Here is a 22768-nt window from a genome sequence, read left to right on the forward strand (position 1 = left end):
CTTCGCAGTTGTGCTTTGTATACTTGTTGTAGATGGGCATCTCCATAGCGTTTTTTTAGACGAGTGAACAAGGTCTGGTAACATTTTTCTTGACCCTTAGGAATTGATCTTAATATATCTGCAGCATCACCTCGTAAAGCAGCAGTCAAGGAAACAGCCTTTTCTTGTTCGGTCCAATGATTGGCGGTCGCAATAGCTTTGAATTGTCTAAGGTATATGGACCAAGAGGACTTTCCATCAAATGGTGGTAATTTGAATTTCATATTATGCGACATTTCGCGTCTCGGTAGTTCATCTTTCACTACAGGATCTAAAGCTACTGCATGAACTGACGGTTGCACTTTTGTATCGGTTATCATGCTCTCTAATTCTTTGGTCTTCTCTTCTACGGCCAAAACTACTGCATTAATTGAAGGTAGAACTTTCGTATTGGTTACCATAGTCTCTAGTTGTTTGATCTTCTCTTCTAACATTTCTTTATTGTCGTCTACACTTTTCTGTATCTTATCGAATGTTCTAGTAACTTCTTCAAATTTCTCGGTGTTCTGTCTACAAACGTCTTTTATTACTTGAGAAACAATTTCAAATTTCTCGTCGCTTTTTCTAGAAGTTTCATCGATCTTTTGAGAAATGGGTTCTCATTGTTTTGACTACATACGTTTTTAATTATTTGAGAAGTCTCGTCAAATTTCTCATTATTCATTTTAGAAGTTTCATCAATCGTTTGAGAAACAGTTTTTAATTTCGATAAGATTGCTTGTTCTGCTGACTGAAAGTGGAACGTCTCTGGATCATCTCCGTCCTTCGTGAGGACTTCCTCGAGTCGTGTTTGTAGGACTTTCTTGGTCCCACTGCTCTCTTCATCCCGTTCCTCTAGCTGTTCACGGAGCTGTTTTACGGAAAGTTCTTGTAGCAACATCTTCGGTCGGCACACACGTACTTTTCAAAATGTCTTTTAAAAGTCTTTCCGAATACCGAACAATCAACGCACTTTAATTATTCCCGACGAATAAAGTCTTTTAAAAGTCTTTCCGAATACCGAACAATTAACCCACTCCGATTATTCCCGACGAATAAAGTTCAAAAGTCTTTTTTTTTCACTTTTAATTTATTTACACCCCATACCTGACACCCCTCTAGCGTGATTACTGTTAAAATAATACCCTCGGTTCGTTTATACGAATTTATTTATACAAGTGACAGATCGAATTTATAATATACACTAACTCTATTTACAAATCTGTCCGTATTTATATACGCGATACAGTTATTATGGAACATTCCAGAAATATCCGCGCCCATCTCGATATATCTCCCATCTCTATACTACTCGATCCATTGCTTGTCGGCATGCCTACGTGACGTACATTCCAGAACGCCGCGAAGATTCGATTACGTCATTCTCTCGTGGTGTATCATTATGCGGGGGTCAACCAATAGTTCTCTTTCGTTACAGTATTATTAGGTATATAGTACCCAAAAAACCCATTTGCAACCTGGCTGCTCAAGTATCCCGAACATGGTATATTTTTGCCTTATTTACCTGGCGTACAAGCGAGTTTGAAGGAAGAACGGGAAGCATATGCCACACTAAAAGCGAAATTTTGGAAAGATTTTGCAAAGAAATGCTAGACGGTATCGAAGAAACACTTATAGAAACATAGTGTTATTAAAAGAAAATAATTTCTATTTATACTAACCTTCTCATCGTATCCATGTATGACTACTTTGGGTTTTTCTTTTGTGTTATTGGCGTTCATATATGTAAATTTGATCGGATACAACTCAATTCCCATAATTAACTTATTTTTAGATAGACCTGCATCAAGCCAGTTTCTGATAACTGTTTCTCTATTTAAATTTAAATCTTCTTTCTTCCAATCGTAGCCAGTGTAAAGTTGGATGTCCTTAACTTTGAAAAACAAAGTATTATATACATCAAGGGTCTTAATAGTTACCCAGTCTACTATGCTGAAAATCAAATTTAAAGAAAGGCTATAGCGGGATAAGATGGTCAAAAATGCCCCCGCACCGATCAGCCCCGCTACTTATTTTTTCGATAAAGGATATAAAATTATGCCCTCATTCAAATTTCTAGCTTCCCAGAGGTCCTAAAACGTCTTAAATCAAGAAAAGAAGAATTTTTAGGTTTTATTTTTTTGTGAGCGCAATTTTACTTTAAGAAATCTGAAAAAATTCAAGAGATTGTATCTTTCAAATACAAAACAACCCAATTTTTTTCAGATTTTTGTAATAAAAAATGAGCCCAGGAAAAATTTTTGAAATTTTCAAACAATTTTTAGGTTATGATAATATGATTTGGCCAACTTTTAAATAGTATTTTTTTGTGTACTTTTTACCATTCTTTTAACTGGCAGAGGCAGAATTTTTAATATCTGAGCGGAAAGAACGAAAAAATCGAAAAATTTTTGGCTGTCTCGAGATGCATCTCGGAACAGCCAATTTTAGGATTGAGGATCCTGCCTACAACAACTGAAAAAAAAACTAAAATTGTGAACTTTATCATAAAATTTGGTATGTGGGGTTATAATATTTGGAACAACTTTTCCAAATAACTTTTATCGATATCTGTAACGCGAAGCAAATCGAATCGCATATCGAAAATTCACCCTGTTTGTGGATTCGCAGTAGGCCGCTTTTAAAATTTAAAGTTCAGTTGACTATTTTAAAAATTGTGAACCATCAACCTGTATGACTGTGCAAAATTTCAAATCTGTATATATTTTCATAGCCGAAACATAGGGGTGTCTTCATCTTAAATGCGACACACTGTATCTTATCAATTCGATAATTTATTGCAACTAATATAGTCGTTAAAGATAAAAAAGGATCAAGGCAGGTTTTGTTTATATTTGATTCAGAGTTGGACCACCATCTCCATATAGCTATTTCAGCATCCTTATGCCTCATCGGTGAAGCTCAGAAGTCTCAACTCAGAAGTCTCTAATATAGTCGTATTTTTTATAGATTCAAAATATACAATGAGAATACTGACTAGTTCACTAATTTTATCATAAAAAGTTCAAATTGATTGCATTGAAATATTGAACCAATTAATGCGTAATAATATAATATTATTATAATTATTATGCTTTTTCTCATGAGCAACTTTCAGTGCGTCACAGTTTTTCGATTTCATTATAATGCATTAAATTTTATGTGACAGAAAAAAACGTACGTCGGTGGTTACATTTCATCGGTGACATTTATAACATTTATTCTAGTTGTCAATAGATGGCGCTATAATCGAAAAAAAAAAATATTTACGAATTATATAATATATCTACGAATATAATCTGTACAATTTATAAGACTATACAAATAAAAAAAAAATACCATTTTATAAATGCAATAAACACAACTGATTCGTTTTTATGTCAAATTGCAAGTAAAATGTGACAACTGTCAGATTTAACTAACATGTCATGTCACTAAAATGTATATTATCACGGACTTACCTTTTTTTCTATCATTTCTGACGCACTGAAAAATGCTCATGAAAAGAAGCATATTATAATATTTATAGAGTGAGTTTTATGTATAAAAACCATCAAGTATCACGGAAACGACTTGCACGTTTTTCATAGGTTTTGGTGGGTAGCGGTTTTCTAATGCAGCCGATATTACAGTGATACTTACATTGTTGTCAGATTTTGCGTTTTTCTGGAAATCTAATGAAATTTCTTATTTCAAATAGAACACCCTGTATATTTTAAGTCCTTAAGATATACTGATTATCTTTTATGTTATATTCTCTATACCTAAATGCCATAGTTTCGGAGTTATTGCTACATTTATTAAAAAAAAATTAAAGAAATTATAAAAATCAATTTTTTCGGACCGTGTAGACATTATTTTATGTTCTTTGGATCATTGGGAACAAAAAAATGTCCTTTGTAATTTTTCTCTCTAAAGTTAATTGTTTTCGAGTTATAAACAATTTAAAACTGAAAAAAATCGAATAATGATGATTTTCAAGGTTTAAAAACAAAAATAAAAAACATTATTTTTGAAACGCGGAGTATCCAAAACCCTTCTTCCAGGAGCGCGCTATAAAATTTTCTGACACGTTTTATTCTAAAACATTGCTTTTTAAATGTTAATGAAGCGCATATGAGAGGACGGGCGATCAACAACTAAAAAACAATATTTTAGAATGAAACTAGCTCAAATAATTACTTATTGGTAACTGATAGAATAAGGCTTTAGCTTGAATTTCTATACTTGGCAGTTTCAAAAATAATATTTTTGATTTGTGTTTTTTAACCTTGAAAATCGGAGTTATTCGATTGCTTTTCAGTTTTAAATTATTTATAACTCGAAAACGATTAACTTTATAGAAAAATTACAAGAGAACTTTTTTGATCCCAATGGTCCAAAGAACGTAAAATAATGTCTACGCAGGCCGAAAAGATTTATTTTTATAATTTATTTAAAAAGATTTTTTAAAAAAATGTAGCAATAACTCCGAAATTATGGCCTTTAGGTATAGGGAACATAACATGGAAAATAATCAGTATTTCTTAAGGACCTCAAAACGCAAAAAATATACAGGGTGTTCTATTTGAAATAAGAAAGTTAATTAGATTTTCAGAAAAACGGAAGATCTGACAACAATGTAAGTATTACTATAATATCGGCCACATTAGAAAACCCCAACCCACCACAATCCATAAAAATCGTGCAAGCCATTTCCGAGATAATTGACAGTTTCCATATAAAACTCACTCAGTATATTATATTATATTATTACACATGATTATATAAAAACATTATTTTTTATTAATACACATTAATAATTGGTGCAATACTTCAATGCAATCAATTTAAATTTTTTATGATAAAATTAGTCAGTACCTTGATTGTATATTTTGAATCTATAAAATAATACGACTATATTAGTTGCAATAAATTATCGAATTGATAAGATACAGTGTGTCGCATTTAAGATGAAGACACCTCTATGTTTCGGCTATAAAAATATTTACAGATTTGAAATTTTACACAGTCATACAGGGTGATGGTTCACAATTTTTAAAATAGTCAACTGAACTTTAAATTTTAAACGCGGCCTACGACAAACAGGGTGAATTTTCGATATGCGATTCGATTTGCTTCGCGTTACAGATATCGATAAAAGTTATTTGGAGAAGTTGTTCCAAATATTATTATAACTCCACATACCAAATTTTATGACCAAATTCACAATTTTTTTTTTAGTTTTTTTTTCAGTTTTTTCATTTCAGTTCGAGATGCATCTCGAGACAGCCAAAAACGGTTTTTTCGATTTTTTCGTTCTTTCCGCTCAGATATTAAAAATTCTGCCTCTGCCATTTAAAAGAACGGCAAAAAGTACACAAAAAAATACTATTTAAAAGTTGGCCAAATCATATTATCATAACCTAAAAATTGTTTGAAAATTTCAAAAATTTTTCCTGGGCTCATTTTTCATTACAAAATTCTGAAAAAAATTGGGTTGTTTTGTATTTAAAAGATACAACCTCTTGAATTTTTTCAGATTTTTTAAAGTAAAATTGCGCTCACAAAAAAATAAAACCTAAAAATTCTTCTTTTCTTGATTTAAGACGTTTTAGGACCTCTGGGAAGCTAAAAATTGGCATGATGGCATAATTTTATATCCTTTATCGAAAAAATAAGTAGCGGGGCTGATCGGTGCGGGGGCATTTTTGACCATCTTATCCCGCTATAGTCTTTATTGCTGAATTGAACAAAAACTATTCAGGGTGGCGTATTAGTGTGAGGAAGTCTAATTACTCGTTTGTCGTAAGAGATACGGAAAAAAGTTATGTAGATAAAAGTTCGGGCACAAATGGGGCCATCATTTGAAAATATTTTCACATAAACAGGGCCACCAGTATTGACAGGATGACACAAATCCTATGTTTTCAAAGAAAACTTTTCGTTTATAAATCCGCAAAGTCTGTTCGTTTGTTCGTGCGTTGCCGCTTCTGCAATACTTAGAGTCGATCTAGCGATTGGTGCCTATGTAGTTTTGTCTCCTGAAGCCAAATATGAAAATGGCATTTCGGTATCTCTAACCATCTTCGAGATAACTTGGATAAGTAATAATTTGGAAGTGTGATACCACGAGAAGAAGTGAGGTTATAAGCCCGCCAAAAAGATTGTCTGGTTATTTGTTAGAAATTTTAAGAATAATAATGGAATTTAAACTGCCTAGTCCAATATTTGAGCATCAAAGTCCGGCTAGTTATTGGCTTTTATGGAAACAGAAATTTAGAATTTACCTTACGGCCAGAGGAAAGAGTGCTTGCACTGAGGAAGTGAAAATTGCAAATCTGTTAAATTTCATAGGAGATGAGGGTGTTGATATTTACAATACATTTACAGAAGATCAACAGGCAACTCTTGACAAATTAGTAAGTGCATTTGACGAATATTTTTTACCAAAAAAGATAGTTCCAATGGAAACCTTTAAGTTTCATAATCTTGTCCAGGGTAATGAACAAACTATAGACCAGTATCTGACTGACTTAAAGAAACAAGCAAGATTATGTGAATTTAAATGCACTAAAACAACCTGTGGTGAGTCTTATGAAGACAGGATGATCCGTGATCAGCTAATAATTGGGTTAAAATGTAAGGAAAGTCAACTCCGACTCCTTAGAGAACAGACTCTTACTACCGAAAAAATCCTTGAATATTGTAAGAGTATTGAGCTAAGCAAAGAGCGTATAAAAGTTCTTACCAAAGAAGAAGAAGTCAACTTTGTCAAGCAGTACAAACCATTGAAAAAGTTATTGTGTAAGAAGTGCCATTATGAACATTTTCCTAAGAGATGTCCTGCGTTTAACAAGACTTGTGTTATTTGTCAAGTTAAGGGCCATTTTGCAAAAGCCTGTCCTGATAGAAGTGAAGAAACATGTGAAGGTAATAGTAACAAGAACACTTATTCACCTTGAGGAGAAAGAGCTGTTAACCTTCCGATGACCAACCTTTTTTTGTTACACGGATGAGCAACGGGGGAAAATGACCCCAGGTCAAAAATGTCAAAAATGACAATTAACAAAAAAATAAAGTTTTTTTTTTATTTTTAATTTTTTTTTTTTGGCATGGACTTTATGTCATTCAGCCAGTCACAACATGAGTATTAGTGTCATGTGTAGTGTGTATGTTGAGTAAGTGTCTTGTTACTTTGCAAAGTCGACGTCATTAGCGTAAAACTACTTGTAATTACACATAATAGACGCTATTTTACTAAACATCAACTTCAGAATATATTTTTTATTCGTAAAATATCGGGAATTTTTTTTATTTCAAATGAAATAAAAAATTTTATTAGAATGATATTTAAGTCAAATAAAAAAATAATGAGTTAAAAATTAAAAATACTTTTGAATTTATTAAAGAAAAACATACACTGGGGTCACAATTTCCCCCGCTTGGTCATCCGAAGGTTAATACAGTACAGGAGGAAGAAAAAGACAATTTGATATATGTATATGATTGTCATATACCACAGAAATAATGCCGGAACAATGGAAAATTGCAGTGATATGCCCTATACATAAGAAGGGAGATAAGTTAGATTGCAATAATCACCGGGGAATATCACTACTAAATGTTGGATACAAAATATTTAGCAAAATATTGGAAGGAAGACTAAATAATAAAATGAAACAAACAACAGGGGATTATCGAGGAGGATTTAGGAAAGGCAGGTCAACTATAGACCAAATATTTACAGTAAGGCAAACGCTGGAAAAATTCTACGAGCGGAACACCGAACTACATCATCTATTTGTAGAGTTCAAACAAGCGTATGACTCCATAATTAGAAAGGAATTATATAGCGCAATGCAAGAGTTAAATGTACCAAAAAAACTAATCAGATTAGTAAAACTATGCCTAACCAACACCAAAGCAAAAGTAAGGATCCAAAATCAACTGTCCGATGAATTTAACATTAATGAAGGTCTAACACAAGGGGATGCACTGTCAACAACACTTTTTAACATTGCGTTGGAACAAGTAATCAGGAAAACTCCTATAGATAGGGATGGTACAATATTTACAAAGCTCAATCAGGTCGTTGCCTACGCAGATGATATAGACATAATCAGCTGGACATTAAAAGACCTAGAAAAAATTTATACATATTTTAAAGAAGCGGCACAGACTATGGGTCTAGAAGTTAATGTCTCAAAGACAAAGTACATGATAACAACTCGGGAAAAAGTACAAACGAAAGGCAACATATCTCTGAGCAGGCAAATATTTGAAAGAGTGGACCGTTTCAAATATTTAGGATCAACAATAACAGAAGGAAATAAAAACAGTGATGAGGTAACAGCAAGAATTTCTCTTGGAAATAAATGCTTCTACAGCCTACAAAATATCATAAAGTCAAAATCAGTATCTATCAATTCAAAAGTACAAATATACACAACAATAATGAGACCTGTAGCATCTGTAATGCATCAAAAACATGGACCTTGACTAGTGAACAAGAGGAACATTTTCTTAGATGGGAAAGAAAAATCTTAAGGAAAATATATGGACCTATACAGGAGAATGGAGAATGGCGTATAAGAATGAACCACGAAATAAATAGAGTGTTTAACAGACCGACTATCACAAAAGAAATACGAAGTAAACGACTGAGCTGGTTAGGACACGTAGAAAGGATGGATGATAAGAGAAATACAAAAAAGTACTTAGAAAAGAATTAAATGGGAAGAGACCGAGACGTAGGCCTAGAAAGAGATGGATTGATGGTATTAACCAGGATTTGAAAGACCTAGGAATACGAGAATGGGAAAAACAAGCAAAGGAAAGAAAAACATGGGCAGCTATAGTCAAACAAGCTAAACACACATAACGCCGAAAAGACCTCCTCAAAAAAAGAAACAAGAAAGTAATATTTTAGATAAATATCGTTTAGAACTTTTGAGGAGTTATGCGTGTGGCTGGCCTCCACACCATGTAAAACTTTAGAGCCTAGAAACCCCAACGGGCGACCATGGCCCTCCATGGGCTGTCAGCGGTCACCGATGATGATGATGATGATATGAGTGTCATTCTAAAAGTAAAAATTCATGGTATGAAACATTGATGGTAACTGGAAAAGAGGTAAACTTTAAGTTGGATTCATTTGCTGATGTCAGTATTTTATCTAAGTATATTTTTGATTCTCTATCAATAGTGCATTATTTCACGGTTTTTGCTCTAAATTTTAAAGAACCGCTTGGATTGACATGAAATTTGGCATACGTATAGCTTACATGTCAAAGAAAAAAAGTGATATTGTGCCGATGTGTGCTTTTGCCCTGGGGGTGACTTTCACCCCCTGTTGGGGGTGAAAAAATATATGTCCAAAATAAGTCCGGAAATGGATAAACTGACTAATTTTAAGTAACTTTTGTTCTATAGAGCTTTTTCGCCAAGTCAACACTTTTCGAGTTATTTGCGAGTGAATATGTTCATTTTTCAACAAAATAACCACATTTTTAGACGGCTTTCCGCAAATAACTCAAAAAGTAGGTATTTTGTCGAAAAAAGCGTTCTTAACAAAAATATATCCTATAAAAAAGTAAAAAAAAGTGGTGTACGCCTTAGGTCTCTGGATCTCGTAGAACCAGAGTTATAGCCAATGAAAAATAGATTCATATTCACCAAGTTTCAAATAGAATATTTCGACGTGAAATATCCAAAAAATTAAGCACTTTTTGGGGAAAACCCATGATAACTTTTTTAAAGTGTTTAAAAAAAGCTTTATTTCTTTTTTTACAAAAAGTTTCTAGCATTAAATTTAAGCAAGTTACGCTCAAAATCAAGTTGGTCCCTTTTGTTTTGGCAAAAAAAAATCGGGAAGACCACCCTCTAATTAGCAACTTAAATGAAATTAATCGTTACCGCTCCACAAATTATTTAACTTATGTTGTGTTTATATTATCTGTAAGTTCCATCGATTCAAAGTGCTTATTTTTGAAAAAATTTAGTTTCAAAGTAAAATTTTTAAAAATTTTAATTTTGAAAAATATCCTTTTTTTTCAAAATAACTTAAAAATTGTTACAGATACCAAAAATCTCGAGAAACAAAAAAAGTCAGCATTGCTTTTCTGAATATCATGTATTTATTTTGTTTTTCTGTTAGACAAAAATTGATTAAGATTTGGTGTTTCTAAATTTGCACACATTCGTGATCAGTGAATCGTTCAACCCCTTTTAACTACAGCCCTTTCAATATTAAGGTCTTTGAAACGATGAAACTTACAGATAATATAAACAATACATATACGAGTCAAGAAACTTGTGAAGTCGTAACGATTAAGTTCATTTAATATACTAATTAGGGGGTGATTTTCTCGATTTTTTTACCAAAACAAAAAGGGACTAACTTTATTTTGAGCGTAACTTGTTTACTTTTGATGCTAGAAATTTTTTTATTAAACAAAAATGAAGCTTTTTTTAAACACTTTAAATAAGTTGTAATGAGTTTTCCCCGAAATGTGCTTCATTTTTGGTTACTTCACGTTAAGGTATTCCATTTGTAATTTGACGAATATGAACCTATCTTTCATTAGCTATAACTCTGCTGCTACTAGGTTTAGAGACCTCATAAATACACCATTTTTTTCACTTTTTTATAAGCTATATTTTTTCTCAGAATGTTTCTTCGAAAAAATACTTACTATTTAAGTTATTTCCGAAAAACCGTCTAAAAGCGTGGTTATTTTGTTGAAAAAATGAACATATTCACTGCCAAATAACTCGAAAAGTATTGACTTAGTGAAAAAACTCTATAGAACAAAAGTTACTTAAAATTAGCCAGTTTATCCATTTCCTGACTTACTTTCGACGAATATTTCTTCACCCCCAAGAGGGGGTGAAAAGCACCCCCAGGGCAAAAGCACATATCGGCACAATATCACTTTTTTTCTTTGACTTATTAGCTATGTGTATGACAAATTTCATGTCAATACAAACGGTTCTTTAAAATTTAGAGGTTTTGCAATATTTTACCGTTAAAGAACGGACTACAAGTAAGTTGCTTTTTAATAAATCAATAACGACTCTTGTTTTTTATGGTAATTTTAAGTTTAAACCAGTAGGTGAAGTTTTTTTGGAATGTCAGTATAAAAATAGCTACTCTAAAGTAAAGTTTCTGATTGTTGATTTTAATGCTGAACCAATATTAGGTCTCAGTGACTGCATTAAATTTGATATTTTGATAATGTTTAAAAAGGTATTTCAAGGGTTAGGTAGAATGCCAGGATATTGTAATATTGAACTTTCAGAGGATGCCAAGGCAGTTATTCAGTATAGTAGGAAAATTCTATTATCAATGCACGATAAACTAAAGGAGACACTAGATAGTTTGGAGGAAAAAAAAGTTGTTGAGAAAGTAGATTATTCAACTGAGTGGGTAAATAATTTGTTGATAGTAGAGAAAAAATCTTCAAATAAACTAAGGTTATGCATTGATCCCAAGCCACTTAATAAATTTATTCGTAGAGAACATTTTGCTATACCAACTTGCAATGATATAGTAAGTAGACTTTCAGGAAAAAACATATGTAGTGTTATTGATATGAAAAATGGGTTTTGGCAAATTGAATTAAATAAAAAAAGCTCAGATTTATGTACTTTTAGCACACCTTTTAGGAGATACAAATTCAATCGCCTTCCGTTTGGGATTTGCTCTGCACCAGAGATTTTCCAACGTAAGAACTATGAAATGTTTGGTGTCATTGAAAATGTTGATATATATTTTGATGATATTATTATATCGGGTAGAGATGAACTTGAACATGATATTGCTCTTAAAAAAGTATTTCAAACTGCTATTGATAATAACATAAAATTTAACTGGGAAAAATTTCAATACAAATTAGTTGAGGTATCATTTATGGGGCATATTTTATCAGGAAAAGATGTTAAACCAGATTTTAAAAATATAGAAGCAGTAATGTCTTTAGAATCGCCTAAAAATAGGTCAGAAGTTCTTAGAATACTTGGTATGGTCAAATTTTTTTCAAAGCTTATTCCTAACTTATCAGCTATAACTTCAAATTTAAAAAATTTAACCAGAATAGATGTTCATTTTTCTTGGAGTGGTGATCATGAATCTGAATTGAATCAATTGAAGTTTCTTATAACTAGGTCAGCGACTTTGAGGATATTTGACCCTACAAAAGAAATAATAATACAGTGTGATGCATCTGGGGAAGGACTAGGGTGTTGTCTTATTCAAGAAGGGCATCCAGTTGCTTTTGCTTCCCGTTGTCTTACTCGTGCTGAGAAAAGGTATGCACAGATAGAAAAGGAGTTACTCGCAGTTGTTTTTTCAGTAGAAAAATTTCATTATTTTATTTATGGGTATAAAACCGTAGTTCAGAGTGATCACAAACCTTTGATGGCAATTATTGAGAAGGATCTTAATAAAGTCAGTGCTAGATTGCAAAGAATGTTACTTAAATTATTAAAGTATGATATCAATCTTGTTTATTTGCCAGGTAGGGACATGGTAATTGCAGACATATTATCTAGGTCATATTTAAAAACAGAAGTTGAGGATGATCCAGAAATGGAATATGCCATTCATGCCATATCTAAGGATATTCCTATGAGTGAGAATAAGAAAATAATATTTCAAAAGGAGATTGATAATGGTAATGATTGACACATTAAGAAAAACAAAAGGATACTGCATTGAATCTTGGCCTGTTAGTGACAAAAATTTGAACAAGAAATTAAAGTTTTACTATAAATTAAGAGAAAAGATTTATTTACCTAATAATTTATTATTTTTTGAATATAAAGTTATTGTTCCAAATTCACTAAGGAAAGAAATGTTGGAATTGGTTCATAAAGCACATTTTGGTATTTCAAAAACTAAAGCCAAAGCTAGACAATTACTGTATAGGCCTTATTTAAATAGCGATATAGAGGATATGATTTCAAAGTGTGAAAAATGTCAAATATTTCAAAGATCTAACCAAAAAAGTCATTAATTAATCATTCAATACCTTGTAGACCATGGCAATATTTATTTTCAGATTTTTTTCAATATGATAATAAGAACTATTTATTGATTGTGGATTCCTATTCTAAGTGGCTGGAAGTAACTGAAACTAAAGGTAAAACATCTCAGGAGGTAATTAATTTTTGCAAAGAAAAATTTGTTCAATTCGGTATCCTCGAAAAATTTTATGCAGATAATATGCCATACAATTCTGAGAATTTTAAGTAGTTTGCTCAAGATTGGGATTTTGAAGTTATTTTTAGCAGTCCGTATCATTCCCAATCAAATGGACTTGCAGAAAAATATGTGGGAATAACTAAACAAATGTTACAAAAGTCTGAATCTACTAAAGATTTGCCTATTCTACTTATGGAATACCGGAATACCCCATTAACAAATTTAGACTATTCTCCATCCCAACTATTTTTACACAGAATGTTAAAAAGTTGGATACCTACGTCTAATGAAAATTTAATCCCAAAAGTTTTAGATTTCAGTGTTATACAGGAAAAATTGAAACATAATCACAATGTTCAAAAACAATATTTTGACCGAAATGCAAAAGATTTAGAGAAACTTAATAAAGGGGATAACATTTTAATTCAGAAAGGAAAAGTATGGGAAAAGGGAGATAAGAGACATAGTTAATGATAGGCCTTATATCGTACAGGATTCAAATGGTACAGAATGTAGACGGAATAGAAAGTTTCTAAATAAAACTAATTTATCGTGTAACAAAGAATTTTTATTATATGATTTTTATTTGAATTTATTCAAAAATGAAAATATCTTGGTTGACAATAATGATGTACACAATGTTAGTATCCCAATTGATCGCAGTAAAACTGATATCCCAATTGAGGGCCGGTTGTTCGAACGCTAATCAACAATGATCATTATCAAATATTTAATTACTGTCACCAACTGTCAATGTCAACTTTGTTCGGGTTGCTGAAAACATAATTAATTACAATAATTATGAGATTTATTAATCGATTATGTTTTCAGCAACCCAAACAAAGTTGACATTGACAGTTGGTGACAGTAATTAAATATTTGATAATAATCATTGTTGATTAGCGTTCGAACAACAGGCCCTATCTAATATTAAAATTGTGAGTTAGAATGATAGTGATATCTATAGAAATCATATTGACCATGAAGGTCTTAGTGATATTGAGATTGAGATGTTTGAAAATGTTAATTTAAATAATGGGGTTATTGTTGATAACCACGATACACAGAGAACCGGTATGTTCGCACGCATGGAAGGCGAACGCGTGACGTCATATGGGAACCTTAATTCTCATCCGGCAATGCTAAATGAAGCGGTAATATTGTTTGAATTTTAAAATTGTGTACCTATCATTGCTTTTTAAATAAGAAATTGTATTTTATATTCTTTTTACTGTCATTTTCCAATATGCATTTAATTTAAACATGAATTTCCGTTGAAAAATAGAGATTTTAGGTATCTGTTGTCCAATATACATTCACCATAGTATATTAAAAAAATAAAACAAAAATAATATAAACATTCACTTTACTACTGGGTCTGTAAAAATGTTTCACATAAAATTGTGTCTACTTACTGTTCTTCTAGATTCTTGAAAAATATTTGACTAAAAATAAAAACTTAACCACAAATAAATTAAGAAATTTGAAGTTTTAGATGAATAGAACCAATTACTTGATGACTTTCAAATTTTATTTACAAAATAGAAAAATGTTGATTTTAAGTTAAACCAGGTTAGGAATCTAAAAATTTCAAGTGCGAACATTTTATTAGACTGTAATATACATACATATACAGAGTGTGCCAAAGAAAACAGTCCACCTCGATATTTGGCAGTATTTATTAGATTTTAAGGAAATGACGAAACAGGTCGATTTTTGATCTAAGTGGGACACATTTTTACGGTACATACATTTGTCATTTGTCAACTCCCTCTTTTCCACTCCCCACCCCTTATTTTTAAATAGGGAATAGGGGTCGTATTCTAGCTCATTTAAAAGGTTACTCGATTCTCTTTTCAGTAATATAAACATAATTATTTATACAGGGTGTTCAAGAAAAAAATATTTTAATTAAATTAATTGACACAAAAAGAAGAATGTATGTAATTTATTTAATTCAAAATACATTCTACTGCTGTCACAAAACAGAAAAAAAAATGTTTTTTGATAAATAAACATTGCTCTTCGCTTAATTTCAATATTCAAGCTGCCACCCATCTGCCTCTTGGTAGGTTGAATATTGAATTTAAGCGAAAAACAATATTTATTTATCAAATAAATATTTTTCTCTGTTTTCTTTCAGTAGTAGAATGTATTTTAATTTAAATAAATTGCATGCATTCTTCTTTTTGTGTCAATTAATTTAATTCAAAATAATTTTTCTTGGACACCCTGTATAAATAATTATGTCAATGTTAATATTACTGAATAAAGAATTTAATAACATTTCAAATGAGGTAACACACGACCCGTATTCCCTATTTAAAAATAAGGGGTGGGGGAAATGGAAGGGGGGTTGACAAATGGCAGATGTATGTACCGTAAAAATGTATGCCCCTTAGATTAAAAATCGACCTTTTCCTTAAAATCTAATAAATTCCGCCAAATATCGAGGTGGATTGTTTTCTTTGGCCAACTCTGTATATGTATGTATAAAATGTTCGCACTTTAAATTTTTAGATTCCTAACCTGGTTTAACTTTAAATCAATTATGTATATAATACTATTAGTCCAAGTAATGAAGCTTAAAATAGGACAAAACCTCGCAATTTTTACAGAATGGATCGATTTGCTTGAAAATTTGAGAATAAGTAGTGGATAGTCCAAGGATCAAAATCTATATGATGCCAAAAGGCGCTTTTACCATGGGGGTGGTTGCCACCCCATCTCGAGGGTGGAAATTTTGTATTATATTTTAATCACAAAAGTTGGTAAAAACGTTCATTCTAAGAAAAATACTTTTTATACATTTTTTTGATAAAATTGATAGTTTTCGATTTATTCGCTATAGAAAAAGTTAGTTTTATACCGAAAAAATCAATGTTTTTAATAAGTTATCTGCTAATAACTCAAAAAGTTTTCGTTGTATCAAAACAACTTTACTTAATAAAAATGTACCATTTGAAAAAATAAACAAAAACTTTTTTTTAAATTTTCTTTAAAACCAATAGTAATCGAGCTATACTTAATTATATGTTGGCTCTTCTTCGTCAAATGCTAAATATTGCAGTTTCAAAGTCAAAAGACGGGAAAACTATGCATTTTTCGAAGACAACTTGTTAAAACTAATTTAAAGTACTTAAAAATATCTATCTCCAGAAATAAGAAAAAAGTCTATAGCTCAAAAATTAAGTGACTTATGATGAAAAGAATGTCAGTCCCTATTTTTCTCAGCGAAAAAGTGATCGCAGGCAACCCCGTAATCACCACCCTAATTAAAATTAGTCATTGACCTGATTTGGTCTTTTTTATTTATGTATTATTAATAGGTTCTAGAAGTTTGACCGGCTTTGAATGATTAGTTTTAAAAAAAATGGAGCTATAAGCAAATAACGAATTTTTGTAGTTTGGAAAAAAATGGCCTTTTCTTCAGAATAGCAAGCTTAGCATCAGAGATACGAAAAAATATTTAAACATGAAATTGTAGCTTATTTAATTCACAAAAACTTGGTTTTCAAAAAATTTTTCTAGGTCAAAAATTGAGTGAGCTATTGACAATTAAAACTTGTAATACCATGCAAAACCACCTTTACCAACCCTTTCAAAGTCACCTCTTTTATATAATAATGTAAGTTAGCTGTTTTTTAGTGATTGGCCTTATTTATTCTCATTTATTTAGGTATTATTAATATATTCTAGAAGTTTGACTGGCTTAGAATGATCATTTTTTTAAAAACTGGAGATAAAAGCGAATAACGAATTTTTGTAGTTTGGTAAAAAATGCCGTTTTCTTTAGAATAGAAAGATTAACATCAGAGATACGAAAAAATGTTTCAATATAAAATTATAGGTTATCTAATTCCCAAGAACCTCGTTTGAAAAAATTTTTTCTACGGCAAAAATTGAGTGATTCGTAAATGAGTAAGTATATCGAAAAACATTGATTTTTCTATACAAAACTAACACCTTCGATAGCGAGTAAATCGAAAACTATTAATTTTATCAAAAAAATATATAGGACATTTTTTGCTTAGAATGAATGTTTTTATTAACTTTTGCGGTCAAAGTATAATAAAACATTTTCATCCCCGGGATGGGGTGGCAACCACCCCCATGATGAAAGCGCCTTTCGCCATCATATAGATTTTGATCCTTGGACTATTCACTACTTATTCTCAAATTTTCAAGCAAATCGATCCATTCTGTAAAAATTGCGAGGTGAAAAGCTTCGGTTCCTGGCTTATATGTATAATACATATTATGTATATTATTAAAAAAACAGAATAGAAATAACTATTAATCACTGTCAGGAATATAAATACTTGGGTCTTACAATTGCACAAGATGGAACGTTGGACAAGAATATCCAAGAAAGGTGCACACAAGGAAGGAAAGCTATCGCATTATTGAACAAAATCCTATGGGACCAAAGTATCTCCAAAGAAAATAAACGTAACATCTATAACAGCATTGTTAAGAGCATTATAACATACAGCAGCGAAGTTTGGCCACTTAAAGAAAAATCCGAAAATATGCTCAGAACAACTGAAATGGACTTCTGGAGAAGATCTGCTGGTATATCAAGAATACAAAAAATCAGAAATACAAGAATATTGGAGATAATGGATGTAAAGCATACAATAATGGACGATATAAAAACAAAGCAACTAAGATGGTTTGGCCACGTACAACGTATGGAAGAAGACAGATTACCCAAGCAAGTGCTACGATGGGCACCAAAAGGACGGCGGAAGAGAGGAAGACCTAGGAAAAGCTGGATAGAAGGAATCCATAGGGAAATCGGAGAAAGAGGCTTGAACGAAGACATGTGCTACGATCGAGAGCAATGGCGATTGGGAATCGGAAGACGTCGTAGAACGTTATAAACCGATTATATACTAATATATTAAAAAAACAAATTTGCGGGTAAAGTTTTATTAATAATATTAGAATTAGTATCTATAAATAAAATAATTTTTTAAAATTAGAAAATTTAGATATCTTTTTGTCAAGTGATCTCTGGCAGTTTTTAAAACTTTTTTCTGTTAATATCCCTCATTCTAATATATGTTCGTGTTCTGCACATGCGTAATATCACCTCAAATGGCATTATAGTCTCGGTTTTAATAAATTACTATAAAACTAATAGTTATATTATAATAGTTTTAAAAATACACAGTTATGCTAATAGACAACAATTTGTAACTAAAATAATATAGAATTACTTTAATTGTTAACAGCTTAATATTTTAAAACCGCCTCAATCTATTCACTTTCAACGCCACCACATACGAAATAATGCATCCAAACAATAAGCAAATATCTGTTAGGTTCCCACGTGACGTGCTGGGCGGCCGAAACCAAATTTAGCGACGACAATCGGCATACCGGTTCTCTGTGTACCGTGGTTGATAACCTACTGAATGTAAGAGATGAGGAGGAAGGTAACACTATCATTAAAAATAGTAAGAGATCTCACAAGCCTTCTACATATTTAAAGGACTACTGTTAAATTGAAATTGTGGTAATAACAAGTTAAGGTTGCCACTTGTTTATATTTGTATTTTAGTTTTGTGTTTGTGTTTTAGTTTTGTACAAGGTATTTTAGTTAAAAAAAAGGGGACGTGTAATATATTATGTTTAGGATGTAAAAGAAGAAGACCAACGACAGACAGATGTCAGCGACTCAACGTCATTCCGGCTAGCGTCATTTAACTTATAAGTTGTAGCTTCTAGGAACTAGGAAAGCTCAAAAATAAAGCAAAGGAAAGTCGCCAAAAGTAATAACGGCTCTCCACGATCGTTTAATTGTCCAATCAGCTGGAAGACACCCAACCATTTCTCACCTGCAACTCCAAAGGCAGCTACAGGTGTAACTGTTTCAGTTGAAACGATAAGAAGAAGAGTTCGTACCAAGAAGTATACAGCAGGAGACAGTTACGGGTTCCCGAGTTATCCAGGTAGCACAAGATTGATCGCCTAAATTGGTGTCTTCACCACCAAAACTGGAACATTGGAAATTGACAAAATGTGCTATTTTCAAAAAAATTCAGGATTTGTGTAAAACCAGATGACCCACGAAATCGAGGTCGAGGAAGACAAGCAAGAACGAAAACTGTCAGATCTGTTCACAAGTATACAAGGCGAAGTGTAATGTTCTGGAGAGGACTTGTGATCCGTAATAAAACTCCTTTAATTTTCATCCAATCAACTTTAACTGATCACAGGTATGTTGATAACTTGTAGTCAGGCTCTGGAGAGTTGCAATAGGAGAACATTTAATTTTATTAAATGATAATGTCTACATGCCATTAGAGTGACTACGGACATCATTAAAGCAGAAGGTATCTCTTGTTTGGAGTGGCCTGCTTGCTCATCCGAGCTTAATCCTATAGAGTATTTGTAGGAGATGCTTAAAAGAAAAATTAAAGCTCGCCAGGATAATCCACAAAACACCGCACCGCTAGTACAAGCTGCTCTTAAAGGATGGAGCAACCTACCACAAGAAAATGTTGATAATTTGATTAGGAGCGTGCCCACGCAAACTTAAGCTTGCATAAGGACTAGAGGTGATAATACGGACTACCACAAAATACAAGAAAAATAAAAATAGTTTAAACATTATTCGTTTTACATTGAAATTTTGTATGCTATTGACTTTAAAACAACTACTTTCAATTTGTTTATTAAATACCTTATTGTTTTATTTAATTGTTATGTATTTGTTATTAAATTGCTTTAAAATAAATATTGTTTGACTTTATGTGTTCGTTTTTTTAAATTCGCACGAAATAGTAAGAAATGTCAGATGATTCCATGTAAGTTTGGGCACAGTATAAAGAGGGACAGTAGAACCACTCTCCGAAAAATTGGAAGTAAAATCTGTAGTCGCGCATGGCGACCGCGCAATGTTCTTAGTCGCTTTTGCCCAAGGTCCCTATACCATAGGTTGTATGGTAACTTTGACATTGACAAATGAAATATTGTCATCGTGACGTCACCCAGACGATCAATTTTACGAATTGTTTGTAAACATAATAGGATACGTGGTTTGGAGGCTATATTTTGTTATTAAATATGGTTAGTGTTTTAATTTGCGTTTATATCTTGAGATATAATGTATCTATAGATATCATTAAGTGTTTTTAGTATAATAACTTAAACCCAAAACTCTTTTACAAGTGTTAAGATACATTTTAATGTGGTTGTATTAAGTACCTACTTACTTACTGGATTTTCTTTCTGCTGTATTGTATAGTAAAGGACATTCTTGTATAGAGACATTACAGTTCTGTAATGTCTCTTGCAGTTCTTCACATCAAGTTTACATAGACTTATTGAACAATATATCTAATTAAGTCTATAGATAATAGATCTATTATATGTAATTGTTTCATATAAAATTATAACCAATATTGCAGCCATCTGAAGATCGTTTGAATAAACAATTATAAACTAAATGAATATATAAAATGGGGAAAATTCCCTTTATTGCACTGAAATTGTATTTTTTTATAATTTACTGTTAATGTAAAACTTCACAGGTACCTATTGAATGGAATCATAATGTTTTAATAGTTTTGGATATTATAATCCAGTACCTAAGGTAATCAGATGCTCTAATGTTAAACTCAAGGGAAAAACTACTAATTTTGATACATAAATCTTTAGTTGAATCTCTTTTTCACCATGGTTTACATGTTAGGAGGAATTGATAATAATGTACTACATGCATTATCCCCAATTCAAAATTATTATATACCTACTCAAAATCATTTAAAAAAGTAAATTGTATTCAACCCATTATTAATATACCTAGGATATTTGAATGATTTAGTCCCATATATATACAAGAAAGAATCTCTTTCTGCTTTAATTAAGTAGTAATGCTATTCTACTGCATGTATTTAATTGCAATTATATTCTATGGTTTTTGTAACTCTACAGGTACCTATCTACCACATTTTTTAAAGAATATATGAAATAAATAGTCATTAAAAATCCAAACGTATTTTTTTAAATATACACATTTTCAATACATTCCTACTTTCCGAGTTCATTTCAATGAGTGAAGTGAATGAATTTCAATGCAGCATTCTGGGTGACGTCAATCCCGCAATTAGATTCTCGACGCTCATTGGTGGAAAGTTACCATACTACTACATTGTTTTGATTTGCTTGTCTTGATAATGTTAAGAAGAAATGCATACAATGTGATTCCCCGTTTAGGATTTTGTCCTCTTCAGGGTTTGTGGTGAATGTTTAGTGTTGGCAGCAAAAGCAAACAGTCCGAAAAACACGCTGGGGCAAGCACCGTGTCCTGGTGTTCTTGGATCCTTGGTTATGCCGGACGGTGGTGTCCAGAAGGCTAAGAAGTCAACAGAGAAGAAAGTTTGAGGATTGTTGTTGGTTCCATAGACATTTACGTGTACTGTCCGTGCTTTGCTCTCAACCAATCTCCCTAGAAACCATTGTACAACGACAGGCGAACCTGCGTCCCTCGTCGGCGGTCAGGAGGTGGCTTTGAGCGCAGCGTGGACAGTGAGCGTTCGAGTGGAGAAAATAGTTGCGGCTATTTTCTTGGGACGAACAGGTATAATTGTGCAATGAAGTTGGGAAACCGCAAAAAACCACCTTCTCCCTGTTCGGGGTAGGGAAGAGGAAGTGTTAGAGGTGGGTACGGTAGGCTAACGGGGTAGCCTCGAGGATGTTTTCGTACTCCACCGGGAGTTCGTCAATGCATGTTTGCATTAGAGCGGACGGTACATGAATCTTTTTGCGTTTGGGCTTTCGGTGGAGTACGTGGCCGGAAGATGAACAGGAACATTTGAGAGATTCTTGGGTGTCGGAAGGGGGGCCGTTGATTACTTTGATTGTGAAGTTCCTGTTCAGAGAGTTTATTCTCTCGGTGATTTTGGGGGTGTTCGAGATGTTATGGATTTCATTTGAGGGATATCGCCAGTGCTCATAGTTACATCTACGCAAGACTCTGCGCTCTGTCCTCAGCAACCTCTCTTGTTTTTGTTTAGAGCAAAGAGAGTAGATACATGACTTGTACTCCATGACGGGTCGAATAAAGGTCTTGTAAGTGTGAATGAGAGTCTTCTTGTGTGTCTTGCCAATTTTTCCAGAGAGAGCGTTGAGAAGTCTGGCCCTGTTCCTTACCCTATCTAAAGTTGCCTTTAGATCTGCGTCCCAGTTGAGAGTCCTGGTAAACAGAACTCCCAAATAGTTCGCAGTCGGGCTAACAACAAGCCTTTCTCCCAACAAACTCAGAGGATATTGGTCGTCTTCATTGCGAATGATTCTATGTGACACAGAAGGGGCGCGAAACACAATTGTTGTTGTTTTGTTCGCGTTGAGCGTGACTCTCCACTTACAACACCATTCACCGACGCCGTCCAACAGAGCCTGGGCTCTTCTGAAGAGGAGTCTTGGGTTGTATCGAGAGGTAGTTGAGAGCAGAGTCGTGTCGTCTGCATAGAGAAACAGCCGAGTACCTGGGATATTTTGGTTAGTGATGTCGCTGTTGTAGATGATGTACAACAGCGGCGCTAGGACTGA

General features: G+C 32.6%; 1 protein-coding gene across 9 annotated transcripts in view; it reads right to left on the reverse strand.

Annotated features, from left to right (window-relative positions):
• Nucleotides 1-22768, reverse strand: part of LOC126891728 (uncharacterized) — an 827477-nt gene that overhangs the window by 24919 nt on the left and 779790 nt on the right. For 6 of the 9 annotated variants that reach the window (XM_050660999.1, XM_050660994.1, XM_050660997.1 and 3 more), the window contains exon 14: nt 1701-1971. The exons of the other annotated variants lie outside the window; for them this stretch is intronic. In XM_050660999.1, coding sequence (XP_050516956.1) covers nt 1701-1971 — 271 coding nt within the window. The remainder of the gene's footprint in view (nt 1-1700; nt 1972-22768) is intronic. 9 annotated transcript variants of the gene reach the window in all.

The sequence above is a fragment of the Diabrotica virgifera genome, chromosome 9 (genome assembly GCF_917563875.1).
Source record: "Diabrotica virgifera virgifera chromosome 9, PGI_DIABVI_V3a".
NCBI classification, from domain to species: domain Eukaryota; kingdom Metazoa; phylum Arthropoda; class Insecta; order Coleoptera; family Chrysomelidae; genus Diabrotica; species Diabrotica virgifera.